The sequence below is a fragment of the Pelodiscus sinensis genome, chromosome 4 (genome assembly GCF_052426305.1).
Source record: "Pelodiscus sinensis isolate ZL-2025 chromosome 4, ASM5242630v1, whole genome shotgun sequence".
NCBI lineage: Eukaryota > Metazoa > Chordata > Testudines > Trionychidae > Pelodiscus > Pelodiscus sinensis.
In genome coordinates this window covers 29,672,770-29,688,236 of record NC_143055.1, presented here as the reverse complement: position 1 = coordinate 29,688,236, position 15,467 = coordinate 29,672,770, and the positions used below count along the sequence as shown (strand labels likewise).

General features: G+C 38.7%; 1 protein-coding gene across 8 annotated transcripts in view; it reads left to right on the top strand.

Moving 5' to 3' along the window:
* LDB2 (LIM domain binding 2) overlaps positions 1–11,099 on the top strand; it is a 277,075-nt gene extending 265,976 nt beyond the window's left edge. The window contains exons 6-9 of one of the 8 annotated variants that reach the window (XM_025178423.3): positions 176–299; positions 1,554–1,702; positions 6,426–6,568; positions 9,849–9,983. In XM_025178423.3, the coding sequence (XP_025034208.1) occupies positions 176–299; positions 1,554–1,702; positions 6,426–6,530 (378 nt within the window). In that variant the 3' untranslated portion in view covers positions 6,531–6,568; positions 9,849–9,983. Of the gene's footprint in view, positions 1–175; positions 300–1,550; positions 1,703–6,425; positions 6,569–9,813 lie in introns of all 8 variants that reach the window. The other 7 variants (XM_025178424.3, XM_025178422.3, XM_075930684.2 and 4 more) reach the window with 7 other exon arrangements.
* The last annotated feature ends 4,368 nt before the right edge of the window (positions 11,100–15,467 follow it).

Here is a 15,467-nt window from a genome sequence, read left to right as displayed (position 1 = left end):
CAAATCTATACTGGTCTTAATGCAGATCAAACTGTGCTGCATTGGACACTCTTCGTTAGCTGAGCAGAAAAAGTCAAAACTAGAAACCAGAAAAGTAATGATTAGTTTCAGACTCTGTGAATACCTTTAATCTAAAAATAATTTAGCTTAATTTATTCTGTTTTGTTTCTTTCAGTTGTGTGTAATATTGGAGCCAATGCAAGAACTGATGTCAAGACATAAAACCTACAATCTAAGTCCTCGGGACTGCCTGAAGACCTGCTTATTTCAAAAATGGCAGAGAATGGTGGCACCACCAGGTAATTTTTTCTCTATATTTTTATTGCACTTGTTATTGATATTAATATAGAAATACTGAAAAACATTGTGGATAATCCATTAGGAAAGGAAATTTAAGCATTATTCTAAACATAACCTTAGATATTATTTTAATACAAGTAATCTGAATCTGCTGGTACATAACATGGAATAAGTTTTAGATCTACACACATTCAAATAGTTTTACAATGTGTAAGATAGAATTCAGCATAAGTCATACATAGTATGTAAAATGCCCACTGGCTCCAATTAGAATTCATAGCTCACTCATATCAAGGGTGGGAAACCTCCAGCCCACAAACCTCATGCGGTTCATCAAGGCTGCCAAATGGTTTGTTACCTGAGGGTCCACAGGCATGGCCGCTCATAGCTTCCAGTGGCTGCAGCAGATCATGGCCCCTGGGAACAGCAAGTGGCTGTGCCTATGGGCGATCAAGTAAACAAACGGTGTAACGGCGGTCCACCTGCAGCTAACCCTGATGAATCACATGCAGCTCCCCACTCCTGGTTTACATATTATAGCTTCCCGCTGTAACTCTGGAACTACAGTTTCAAGTTACAATTAATAGTCTTCTATTCTAATACAATTTATCTTCAGGCCTGAAATTAACTTCCTTGATCACAAACACAAAAATAACCTTTATTTTAAAAACATTGAAAGTTGTAGATGCACTTATCACAATTTAGATGAGCTGTACCATTATCACCTTTGGGATTTTGTGATCAAAGGTCATAAATCAACTGAATGTAATAATTGTGACTTGGTACATATTTGGTAAACTAGTAGAGGGCCATAATTTAGCACAGGTTGTATATTCTACAGTATGGGTCCACCAAAGGTGACGTCCATGACTGGAGCAGTAGAAAATGATGCAGACTTTCATTTGAATGCTGACAGGATTGTAGAAAGCTGCCCTTATCTGTTAAACATGTTTGACATAGGCAGATAGTCCAAAGGATAGTGCAATGGGCTTAGAAAAAGGACAGTTGAGTTTGGTTCTGAGCTCTATGCCTGGCCTGCTATCTAACCTTTAGCATGTCACTTCACCTGTTGGTGCCTCAGTGTTCTCTAACTAAAGTGTTTCTTTGTAAAGCACTTTGAGATGCATTGATGGACAATGATGTAAGACAGATGAAAAGAAATACATTTTTAGCATGTCTCTTTGTAGTTAATTCTTCTGTGAGCTTTAAAATGCCTGTAATGTGCTTTGCCTTTTCCATTTTTATTTTAGCAGAACCCACAAGACAACCAACAACCAAACGGAGAAAAAGGAAAAATTCAACTAGCAGCACTTCAAACAGCAGTGCTGGAAACAATGCAAATAGTACCAATAGCAAGAAAAAAACAGCAGCTGCAAACCTGAGTCTGTCAAGTCAGGTACCTGTAAGTCTCATTTTCCATTTAGGCCTGAATCACTTACAAAACTTTAAGCTGTGCCTAAAATCTTATTGTATTCTTGAGCCAAATTTATCACACACTTGAAGAGGCCTTAAACAATGTAATGTAGATACAGGGACAATAGAGGTGAACAGTGAGGAATCTGTGCTGCAGCTGAATGATCTTCAACCAGTTGATGGGCTTAAGAATAATTTTGGGAGGTGTGGTCCAAGTCCCATTCAGTTCAATGGGAGTCTTTCACTGCCTTCAGTTGGATTGGGTTGGGCTTTTGGTTATCAGTAGTAGCAGATCTGATAGATTCTTTCAACCCTCTGTCCATCATAGAGCAAATGAACACATTAACCTGAGTCATAACAGGAGCATAGACCAAACCAGAGCAGTGATCTCTCTAGACTACTATCCTGTCTCCAGCACTGAGTGACCTGAGTCAGATGCTTCTGTGGAAACTGCGAGAAACCCCATGCTGGACAAGCATGGAATGACCCGAGAGTAGAACTTGTTTCTTTATAACCTCTGTCAGTTAGCAGTTGGCTTATGCTGAAGCAGATGAACTGCTGCTCCTTACAAATTTTTATCCTGTTATGTGTAACTATTAATGATCTTGTGGTTCATGTTAACAGCTAATTCTTTTTTGAACCATAGTAAGATCTTGATCTCAGTGGCATCTTGTGGCAATAGTTCCAGGAGTCCATTATGCAGCATGCAAAATAGTATTTCCTCATACCAGTGTTAAGTTTGTTGTCTTAATCAGTATCAGGCCCCAGACTATGAGTGAACTAACTGTCTCTCATCTCTAGAGAGGGTAGCATATGCATTTTAAAGCTAGTGAAATGAATTTGACAATATGGGAACTATAATACAGTGACTTGAGAATAGCATGCAGTGAATTTTATTGTATTTTTTAATCAACATACAAGAAAGGGTCTTTTGTGGATCCTAAAAAAAATTATGACATTTATAACCACCTAAAAGGTGGCTCCCATAAAGCCTGACTTTTTAGGTAAAAAGGATGAGTGGAATATCTAGAAATAACACTAATAACTTGTGAAATAGTCTGATTCAACAACTGGTTGAACAAACTACTAGATTTCTACAGTTTTTGGCTTTAGTATATTAAGTTAATATTTTTTCCCAGTCAAATCAAACTTTTCATGAGGATACTTCATCCAAGGACAAATTTTCACCACAACTCTAGCAGCTTATCTGCTATTCTGGTGGCACAAAGCATATCTCATTAATTAAAAAATTATTATAGTGCAACTCTCATTTATGGTAATGATTGTTGTACATCTAATCCAATAAATCCAATAATACAGTAGACTCCATATGATTTTTCCAAGTCGTGTAGGTTGACTTCCAGTCTTTACTGTATTTCGTGGTATTTCATAGAGAACATTTTCAATTTTTTTTTGTCTTTTATAGAAAAAATAATACTACGTAGCAAAGACAGAATGTAATATATTTTCAGATGTAGGACATTCTGGTTAAACCTATTCAAATCTTTTTCTTTAAATTAAATACATTCACCTAAATATAACTGAAGTGTCTAGGGTGTGTGAATGAATGAGATGAGACCATGTTTCTTTAAAATAATACAGGCAAGGATCTTCATTACAGAAGAGCCTGTATTCTCTATAGGTTGCAACAATCTCACTTTTAGTTTTTCCTTTTCAATCTCATTCACGAGCAAACTGGTCAATAGCAAAGGTGAAATGTATTACATTTGCCTTCACTTACGTGCAGTGGGAAAGTGAAAAACCCTACTTTTCCTTTACCCTTATATGCATTCATTCTCAATACAATGCCCTCACTTCATACATGATGTAATTTCAGGCTACAGTTTGACAGTAAACTGAAGTCCCTGTTTGTCAAGGCTTTCTCTGTGGCTAGTCCTGTCTTTTTCTCTCCTCTTTGGAAATAAACAGCTAGGAGTTAAACAATTCTTCAGATGTTGAAGGTGAGGGACTTCTTTTTTCCTGTTGTCATTAGCTGACAGAAATTAGATGAATTCACCTTCTGTCTCCAAGTGACTCCACTAAGCAGCAACAGCGCCTGTCCCTTTTTCCTCCACATCATTTCTCTGAAGGACCCTAATGGTGAACTCATATGCAGACAAATATGGGTTAATATGAGGTTTTTCTTTTTCTCCAGGAACACAGCTCCACCCAGCAAAAACCTCTCTCCTGGAGGATGCAGTCAATTCCCCAGGTTCTAGTGAATGCTGTGCTTCTGTCCCAGTTTCTGTCTTAAAATCACACTGGGTCTGACACTTCCTGCATAAACCCTGCCAGGACTCTGTCCAAAGTCATCGGGTTAACAAAAATGTTGTCAATACACTACTTGAAAGACTATTGGCCTAAGTGTCCTTCTCCCTGCAGATCCTGTCTCCTCCACTTGCTTCCATTCTGATCAATTCTTCCGGCAGTGACAATATTGACAATCATCTTCAAGCACAGGCAGAGAGAGACAAGGGGGCTGTATTTCCATGCTGGGGCACTGGTTGATGCTGTACCCTAGAGTTGAAAAACTTAACAACAAACAGTCTAGTAGAACCTTAAAGACTAACAAAACATATAGATGGTATCACGAGCTTTCGTGGGCACAACCCACTTAAAGTACTTCAGTTTATCCAGCCTATAAGGTTTCTGTTCTTTGGGTTGCCTGAAGTTTGACAGAGTTTGTAGAAATTATGAACCCTTTATACAGTGATGCCTACATTAAGAAAGAAATAACTCTGCCAGTAATTCCCTGTGGGAAGATCATAGTAGTTTCATTCCAGTTTTCTGACAATCTGGCTATAGAAGACCACTGTCGATTCTCACTAATTTCCTCTTGGGAGAGCACAGCTCTTATCTCTCACTGGCAGCTTTGCCTGTTGTAAAAGAACAACTCAGTCTAGATACACTCTGAATGGCTTTCTGATCAGATTCTCCTTCAGCTTCTGGAAAGCCTGACTGCACTGAAATCTCCACCAGACTACTGATCCCTTCTATGTCAAACTATACAATGAACAGTATCCGAGGGGTAGGCGTGTTAGTCTGAATCTGCAAAAGCGGCGAGGAGTCCTGTGGCACCTTATAGACTAACCGAAATGTTGGAGCATAAGCTTTCATGGGCAAAGACCACATCAGATGCATCTGACGAAGTGGGTCTTTGCCCATGAAAGCTTATGCTCCAATACTTCGGTTAGTCTATAAGGTGCCACACTGCTCCTCGCCGCTTATACAATGGACAGTGATGAACTTCTTGCACAATGGTATTCCTGTAGCCGGCAGATTGCCAAGATTCCAGGCCCTAGCATTTCAATCACTTTCCTACGTTGGCAGAGATGACCTATACAGACTATTCCCTTCTAGAAGAACTTGCCCTTCATAGGGTTAAGTTCCAGGATTGCTTGCCAAAGCCACTGCAACACATCCAATAACCATTTTAGTTCTAAATGAGAACTTCCTGCATGTGCCAGGACAACACCTCTGTGACACCAGACAGAATAGTGTTGTGCTAGCAGAACCATGTAGGACACCCAGGGCATGTCTTCACCAGGGAGTGATTTTGAAATAACTCCCCTTATTTCAAAATAACAAGTCAAGTGTCCACACAACTCGCCCGTTGTTTTAAAATAATAACTCCTGCTTGTGACGAGGAATAACATTTATATCAAAATAGTTATTTTGGGAGTTATTATTTCAAAATAACTTATTTCAAAATAATTTTCCAGTGTAGACATAGCCCTAAAGACTTATTGAAGACTCAACAATTCCATTAATTTTAAAGGAATGGGGATGTGTAAGTCAGCTGAGGATTTTCTCTCAGCCATAATGGCTAAACAAACAAGAACAGATAGTCAACCTAAAGAGCAACCAAAACTGAGAAATTTAAACTCCTCAATCATCTCAAGGGAGCGATAAGCCCAAAATCTAATTTAAATGACAACTTTCTCACTGCCCATCATGCTAGCTGAAATATCAAGCTTGATGTGCCTATCCTTCATTGAGCATAGTCACAAATACTGGGGTGGGATGCACTGAGGTAGGGAATTGTTAATGGTGGATGTACTGGGAAACCAAGAATTCAAACCCCTCAAAATAGTCACCTCCAACTCCATTCACAAAGGAAAAGGAAAGAGAGCTGCATCTTCACCCCAGTATCCAAAGATACTCCTGAGTACCAAAAGTCATCACAACTAGTGTCAAATTGTCAAAACCAGGAGCTGCTTTCTTGTGAAAACTTAGCAATACAGAAATTATGGCAAATTGAAAATGTGAGGACAACTTAAATTAAGTGAATCAAATTTCACAAGCAGTAACATAGTCTTATTGTACTGTTCATTTTCATATATTATATATTCATAATATAAAAATGTAAATTTGGGTTCAATTAGGAATTTTTTGGTATGAAAGGCACTAAATACATGTAAGCTGCTGTTATGATTATATTATTAAATGATTAATTTTATCACATATGTAAAACATCCACTGCTTTATTTATAAAGCTTCATTGCAAAGATACTTTGCCATCACTACACATTCCTTGACTAAACATGTTGTTTCTAATCACAGAGTAAATTAGTAAGAGTGACTATAGCCTAAATCTTTATTTAAATAAGCTACTCAAATATGTGCTACTGTAACTAGCCCAGAGCAGTATGTGCTGCCATGCAATAGACTAGGGTTTAATTCTTGGATTCTGCTTCTCACTCCATGAGCAGGAGCTAGGAGTACTCCAGAGCTGCAGCCTCAACCCTGGGAGGGATGGAGCCTTGTGTCATTCAAGAACAGTGACCCCCACTGGCCAATTTAAGGAGAAGCATTGAGGGGCTCTAAAAGGAGTCACTTCCAGTCCTCCTCAGAGGTTGGTGGAACTAGTGAGTGGAGGTTAAATGGGGTTAAATTGCTGGGGATCGTCAGCATTCCATCTGAGGAGCAGACCCCACCATGGGGAGGAGCTAGCATGGGTGCTACCTCAGAAATTATTTATTGCTTGATAGAAGAAGAGCAAGAATCTGAAGAGTATGCACTCTCTAGCTAATGCCGCGGTATCTTTTAAATATGATCAGGAAAATTGCCACTATACTCAATAAAACTGTAGTTTAGTCAAAAATTATATACTGATATGGTGAGGAGAAAGATAAGACAAGCTTCTTCTCTCTTGTGGGTGTTGTTATACGGAAAGAATAATAACTGATCTGCAAAAGATCATGGAAACTGGAGGTGTGACATACTTAGTAGGTCACTTAGTTTATTTCCTGCCAGTGCATGAATGTTTCCAATATCATATTGAGGTGACTTGAGTGATGGGGCTATTACTGATTCCTTTCAAGTGTAATTCCATAGTTTGCTAGTCTGAGTATCAGGAAAAGTGTCCTTCCAATGTGAGTGACGTTGTCCTTTACTGAGTTTCATCTTAGTAGTCCTTGTTACACCTCCTTAAACAACCCCTACACATTTAATCCTTCTACCCATTTAGCATATGCCTCTGTAGCAGTAATTTGGTAAACTGTGTACAGATTTTTGTTTTTTTAATTTTCCTCTTAAATTGAGCCCTAGTCTTAGTAATTTTGATGCACTTCTCTGAACTTCTTCCAAGTTGCTGCCATCTTTCCAGCATTGAAGTGCCCAAAATTGGATGCAGAAGTCAAGGGTCCAGTCTCATCAGTGTTTTATACAAATGAATGAGCACTGCTTTAGTCTGTAATTCAATTGCCAGCTCAGTGTCATGCTGGTCTTCCTTGGCTACCATATCACATTGCAGGCCCAAATCTCATTGGCTGTCCTCATACTGCTTTCCTTCCATAATGGGGTCAGTCCTGGTTCAGCGCTGCAAAATACCTATATTCTTTGCTTTAAAGGCAAAAGACTAAATTAGAACAAAGTTTTGATTATAAACACCTCTGTTGCATTCAACTTTTAGGTTCCAAAAGTTTGATTTAAGAAATATTTTGTTGATATTGAGAGTAACACAATAAAGACAGTGTAAAGAAGAAACTAGGTGATACATTTCCTCTTTTCCACAATTCCTCACAGACTACAGTTTGAAATTACAATATACACGTTCATCCATAACTTGGCAGCTTTTGTTCAGGAATGTGATGAAGCAGTATAAATATTTGTAGGCGAAGCTTGTTCTATTTCATGGAGAGTGAAATATATATATGATAAAAATCTTATTATATGTAAGCAATAGTCTTCTGTTTGCATTTCACAGATGCTTTATATTAATGAACAAGGTACATTATACAGGGATGGGCAAAAAAGTGCTGGTGGTTCACCTGGGATAGCTCCATCAGGCTTCCACCACTACATTTATTTGCATCTCCACAGGTTTGGGCAATTGCAGCTCCCGATGGCCCAGACCAGGACACTGCTTCCCACAGCTTGCATTGGCTGGGAGCGGTGATATCTGGCCAGTGGTAACTGCAGTCACCCATACCTGCAGTGGTGTAGTAAATACAGCAGAGGCAGCCCACTGAGACTCACACTGAGTAACCGATTCAGACACATGGGCCGGTATTTGCCCACCACTGCTTTTATATATGAATCTATGTGTTCAGCAGGATTATTTGAAGTGCTGATTAAATCAGCAGGTACAAATCTGGGCATCTGGAATTGTTGCACTTTTACCAGTTATGATAAGCGGGACATGATAGCGGTTTTCAAATATCTAAAAGGGTGTCACAAGGAGGAAGGAGAAAATTTGTTCCTCTTGGTTTCTGAGGACAGGACAAGGAGTAATGGGCTTAAAGTGCAGCAAGGGAGGTTTAGATTGGACATTAGGAAAAAATTCCTGTCAGGGTGGTCAATATTGGAATAAATTGCCAAGGGAGGTGGTGGAATCTCCCTCTCTGGAGATATTTAAGAACAGGTTAGATAGACATCTGTCAGGGATGTGTAGACGGAGCTTGGTCCTGCCTTGAGGGCAGGGGGCTGGACTCAATGACCTCTCGAGGTCCCTTCCAGTCCTATGATTCTATGATTCTATGTTATCTGAAGGTCCACCTGTCCCACTCCATCAGAAGATGCATCCCATGTATTTCCTTCCCCAGTGTAGTAGTTTGCAGAGCAACCTGATTTTCCTTAAAAGAGAGAAAACAAAAGAGAACTTTTTTCAGTCTGATTTTGCACCTTTCCACTCTATTCTGGTTAGCATCCAGCAACAAATCTGTGATGCACTGTAGTACAGTAGGTGTTTTACTTGTTTTCATGGAAGGACAATTTGTACTTAAAGCAGTGATTAGATGGATTCTTTCCTTCTTGAATTCTTCAATTTTTGATGACTACTAGTTTCATCAGTATAATTATAATTAGCACTCTTCATCTTCCTTGGATGGTACCAGCTGGACAGATTGGGCCTCTTACTGCACAGATTGGCGGCAGGGTTGCTTACGCGAAGATAGGTGACAGGCACCATGAAATAACAGATGGTAAATTCAGGGCTTGTTGGCAATCAGCAGGTTTTTGCTAATGACTTAATTAACTATGCAAATTGTCAAATCAGCGTGAACATTGTTTTTATCGAAAACTTTACCTAAATTAATTACCATAATTAAGTAGCAGAATGTCAAGTATATTGGATGAGCAAAAGGGCTTGGCTGGCTAGGGATAAGAGAGTTACCATCTTTACACTGTGTTCTTTATTTCAACAGCCTGAGTGTGAGAAGTACTGTGTCATGTACTAGATTTAATGCATGAATATTACAAAATTGCAACTCATTTGCATCCTGGGCAGTCTTTGTAAACAAAATAATTGATGTCCTGTAAAGGAAAATAATTGTATAGAGGATAAAAATACCAAATAGAAGGTTAAACCAACCATTTAAAACTTTCTAATTGTCTCCACTTTTCTAGTTTGATTATTTTTAAATGTATATTTTATTCTTCTAGCATTATGAATTTTGGTGGTTTGAGAACCAGTGCCTTGAATATACAAATAGATAAAGGTTTTGCAGTGTTTTATTTTATAAATAAAAAATCAAATGTAAGTTTGCATTGTGACGCTAACCATATAGGAGCATCAGGTTCCATTGTGTGAATGTCACAAAATTAACAGATTCAAATCCTCTAATATGGCTATTTTAAGTTGGTTTTCTCTCTCTCAAGGTTTCCATATAACAAATGTTGGGTGCTGTTCACAGGATGTGATGGTGGTAGGAGAACCAACGCTGATGGGAGGTGAATTTGGGGATGAAGACGAAAGGCTTATCACTAGACTAGAGAACACGCAATATGATGCAGCAAATGGTATGGATGATGAAGAAGACTTCAACAATTCACCTGCCTTGGGAAATAACAGCCCCTGGAACAGCAAACCTTCTGCTAACCAGGAGACCAAATCTGAAAATCCCACACCACAAGCTTCCCAATAGGTTATTCTGCAGCATTATCCACTGTTATATATGTCAGTGGATTATAATTACTATTTCACAACATTCTTTTAAAAAAAGTTCCAGATACAATATCTATTTCTAAACTACAGCTATCTGATTTTTTTAATTAGAGAAAAATCATATATAAGCTTTCATGTACTTTTCTTGGAAGCTTTCATACATGACACGATACTGGCACTGACCTCAATTAAAATAATTGAAAATTAAATAGCACCTCGTGGCAAATTTCAAACAAAACTTTTTGTTGGAGAGGTCTTTTTTCCTCATCAAACAAAGGCCATATTTTAACAAGTCATCAGTGCTCAGGATCTCGTTAACATAACTATGGAAAACTTTTTAAAAATTGTAAAATATTTTCTGCTTTTCAACTTGCACCTAAAATTTCTTGTTTCAGAAAAATCAGCTTTTTAAAAGTAACTTAAAGTAACTTTAGTTCTTTCTTTAAATCTTCTTTCATTGTTTAACCATTTAAAGGATCCAGCATTTTTTATTTATATTGTAGCTGATGCCAGTAGTCCTTCTGTCATTATTCAAAAGTGCTGAAACAAGAAATGTCTTTTTTTTTCATCAAAGACATGAAAAATATTTTTATGTGGAGAAAGATGCCCTGTCCTATGAGAGTTTATGCTTTGTAAAATTGCTGTTGATCCAGATATTTTAAAGCCATGTAATCCATTCATTTTGTGGGCAGCTTAATAAATCTAAAACTTTTGTGTTTTTATTATTGTATCTGAGTTGGCTTTGTTGTTATTTCTTTTCATAGTATATTTCTTGTATCATATTTTTGTAAAGCCCTGGAGCCCTTAAACCAGTTAATTTTTTTTATTATTATTCTGGTGTATTTATGTGAAACTTTATAAAAGAAACTAATTTTTTTCATTTCCATATTAATATGTTCATTTCATCATGTAAAAACACAGTGAGTCAGTGTGTTATATAATACAACTGTATTTTATGTATGCTTTGCCAATAAATGTGCCAATAAACTGTGTTAACAAATGTGGTCTTATACAGTTCCTTACAGACAAAAAACATATCAACCTTGACTAATCACGTAACAGAAATAGGTGCAGTTGATCTGAATCCCTTTATCGATATCATTTCTTGAAGTCAGTGTTTCACCTAATATCATTGTCAACTCTTTCTAGCACAAAGGGAATGCTGTATTTAAAGGTATATAACATTCAGTTTTTAATTTGTTGATATCTTCTCTCATTTAAGTGTTTGTGTCATTGTGTGGCCAAAAGCAGTGGCTAGCACCAAGTACAAAGAAGCACAGTATAGCAGGAATAGTACCCAACTACCTTAGCCAAAGCACCCAACTATACCAAGACCAATATTGAGCTATGCCTCTGATCTTGTGCTCCTGTGACTTGCTTGAGCACTTCACATTCTGCTGAATTATGTATGATAGGATTCCATTGACAATTACCAAAAAGACTAAAAGTTATTTATTTTACTTTTTCTATCAAACAGAACGTTCAAAAATTCAGATTTGCAAAGTTAACAGGAACCTATAACATTTTAAATAGTACTGAACAATTTGATGCACATGATACCAGGACAATCGATTCTGGGGTATTGTAACAAAATTAGTTACAGAGCAGGAATTGCTGAGAATGTCAGAAGAGTACTGCAAACGCCATTAAAAAGCCTGCAGGGAATGCAAGACTCTCAAGGGGAACACAATACCCTTGCAGACGTATTTTAAAAAAAAAGGAATATAGTATGTCCTGGGCAGACACAACACTTCTGAATGTCTGCTTTCTGTAGTAGCTATCTACTAGCATGGCACTAGTTTACTGAGAGTTCATGCCATTAAGCAATATTGAAGTTAAAGGTCCAAAGTAGTGCAACAGTGTTAAATTGAATTGATTGATTAAGGACTACAAACGTGTAAAGGAGATAAACGAAATTATTGGAATTTACAGTAACTGAGCATCAGTGAGCAGAATCATTAGCTAAACACAGCAAGTTGAATAAAGTTGATTTAAGAGCAGGTTACATAGACATCTATCAGGGATGGTCTAGATGGTACTGGGTCCTGCCATGAGGGCTTTAAAATTGTTTGTATTGCATAGGTTAAATCTCTAAAATCTGGGACACTCTGGTCCGGCAACATCCATGATCTATCAGGACCTCATATATTGCTGGATCAGAAAGCCCCAGCTGTCCATGTTTATGGGCTGGGCTGGTGCGGTGAAGAGCACGCTCCGACTGTGACTGGTGGCAGGGCGCGCACCTCCACCTGGGCCACAGGTAGCAGGGCCAACACTTGGCAGTGCAGCCACGGAAAAGCAGGCAGCCCTGCCTGGGCTGGATGCAGTGGGGCCAGTGGCACCCAGGAGCACAGCCCCGGCCGGGGTTGCAGATGGCGCAGCGGAGAGTACATCCCCAGCCAGGCTAGAGACAGCAGGACCTGGCACCCCCACCATGGTGGGGAGCACATCCCCATCCCCAGGCAGGAGCACAGCCCTGACATGGCTGTGGATAGCAGGGCCGACAACTAAGAGGGGAGCCTTGACCTCCCCTGGTACAGCAAACTCTGTGGTTCAGGACCGCTCAGGTCTCCAGGGTGCCAGACCAGGGAGGTTGTACCTGTACAATGTGTTTTTTGCTGATTCTTGTAATAATGGATATTGTAGTTAACACCCCAACTTCTAGAGGCAAGTGATTAAGAGAATCTTCGCTTTCATTTTAAAAAGTATATTGGTAACCCTCCTGTTGTAGAGAAAGGTTTGAAAATATGACCCTAGTGCACCCTAAAGGCTCAGAAATAAGAAGTCAAATAAAAAAGTGTTTTAATCATGTGATTTAAAAAAAAAAAGCCAATCTCATTATTTTTGAACATTTGGGTTTGGTAATACTGAGATAGGTTTCAAGGATGGGCCAGTGGCATTTCTTTAGTTTCTTTTTTTCTTTAGTTTTCTTTTTTCAATTCTTTTTTCCAGAATTGGGAGCTTCACCATACAATCAGGGAGGCCCTGTTTTTCTGATGCCTCTTAACTTTCTTGTAATAAGCAGATTCCAAATCGTGTATTTGTAGCTGGCATTTTATTTCCATTTCCTGTGTTCAGCCACATGCTGCTAGCTAATGCTGAATGTGGATTTTCACTGTATCATTTCTTACGCGATAACTCCCTGTACAACCAGCAGTAATGGTGACTATAATCTTCTCTGATGATTCTTTTGTTTTTGCCCAGTTTGTGCTTTCAGGCAGGTCACTAAAATCTAGATAAACGAAGTTATCCTTCAGTCCCTTTGGCCTGCTTCTGAACAAGTTATATGAACTGACTAAGTCTGGAGGAGAGTCCTATGGCAATGGTGTATTATTTTGCAAGAGTTCTATGATGTGAAAACACTAAAAGAAGGGGAGGCAGTGCATTGCCATATAAAAGACCACTCTTCCAAAGGAATGTTTTTATCTGCTGAGCACTCTGTTTTCTTATGCAACCACATTTCTATTTGATTTCTAGCTTCACTGGGTCTTGATTCTGCTTTGAAATCAACCCTGGGTGTCTCTCAAACCTGGTACAATTGTTGCCAGTCATATTAAGAGGATTTTAAGATACTACAATCTCAGTAGACTGGAGAAATGTGTATGTCAATTTAAATCTGATTACTAGAGCATCAACTATTTGTTATTGATTACAAGAGAGATGGGATCCTAAGCTTTATATGTGAAAAGGTAATGTGATGGGCATCGTATTTCTCTAATCCAAATAAACCAGTTTAATTTTTGCTTTCCCATAAACAATGAAACAACAGATTAGCCACAGTTCTAGTTCTTCTTTCTATGGAAACAGGTTATTGTAAGCTTTAGCCTATTTCTCGAAAGGAAAAATAATGCAATTCTGGCTCTTACTTTTTTGTCTGATAAGAGCCTTGCCATTTTCTGACCTTCAGCTGTGTGACCTCTGCATATACATTTATGTAGTTCATTGCTACAAATTACCTGGTATTGTGCTTTTCTATAGGCTGAAGCTGTGTACATTAGTACATTAGTTTATGAAATAATGGCAGCCTGAAAAAATGTTGAGACCTATTCCACAGCCTATTGAAATCTATGGACATTTCTCCTTTACCTTCAGGCCATGAGTCAACCAAGAATGGGCCCCATTGTTCATACTGAGAGTTGCAGAGGTGCTTGTAGCCAGTAGCCTCATTGGGTTTATAATCTTTAAATAGACAAGAGAAACACAGGGCAGAGTGACAAGCAGTGTGATCCTGGATGGCAGCAAAACTCAATGCCTGAGACGAGGTTATTTTAATGGGTGGGTTTGTTTGGCAGGGTGTCAGTGAAAGAGAAATGGAAAGGAAGGGAGTAAGGGGGCAGGTCAGAGGGAAGATGATGAGAGAGGTAGGTATAGAATAATGCTGAGGTGAGGAGACTTAGAGGAAGCATGTTGGAGCAAACACCAGTCAGCACAGGGCAGAGAAAGTCTAATCAAAACTGCAGACATTTCTTTGACTTTCCAGAGGTCTCTACTTGGATTGCATCTCTAGTTGCTCCAAGTGGCCAGAGGCTATGGTGTAGGAATATTTTTAAAAAGAGTGATTTTGAAACCTTTCGTGTTCTGAAAAATGCACTGAAATGAGTGTGAAAAGTACCTAGAACATTAAAGTTTGACCTTGTTTGAATCAGTATATGTTTGACTCCTAAACCCCGCTTCAAGGTCCCAGTTCAGGAAAGCATCTCTATTCAGCAAAATACATAAACCCCTGGTTCACTGCTCTGCTGAACAGAGTTGGATTTAAGCATGGCCTTTTCTATCTCACTGAATAGGAACATGAAGACCTAATCCAAAATCCATTATAGTTAATGGAAAGCTTCCCATGGTTAATGGGCTTTGGATCAGGTCTTACATGCAAAATCCAGTGCAAACATAACTAGGGAGCTGCTGACTTCATAAAACTGCTAAAAACACAGATTCAGTCATCAGAAAATCTGCTATACTGAGCTAAGGGGACTCATGGATTGGCCCAGTGTCTCAGTAACAAGTATAGTAGAAAGGATCAAATTTCAGTATGATGGTTTAATTATATGCACTGTGTGCATATATCTCCTTATGATCATTTAATTATAGGCACTGTGTGCACCTCTTGAAAAATACACAGCGGCCTCAGGATAAAGAAGAGCCTCATGATGGTACAGGAGTATTTGTGCACTTAGTGTTTGTCTCACATCTCAGGCCTTGGGACAGAAGTGTATGGATATCTGCTGTATTAAAAGTGGGAATACCTGGACTGAGCGTGTCTGCAGAGATAAGAGAGTTGCTCTTTCATAGCACATTCAGCATGTTGAGACAGTGGGTCTATCAGTCAATGACTTTATCAGCAATGATTTTTCCCTGTAAATAATTAAAT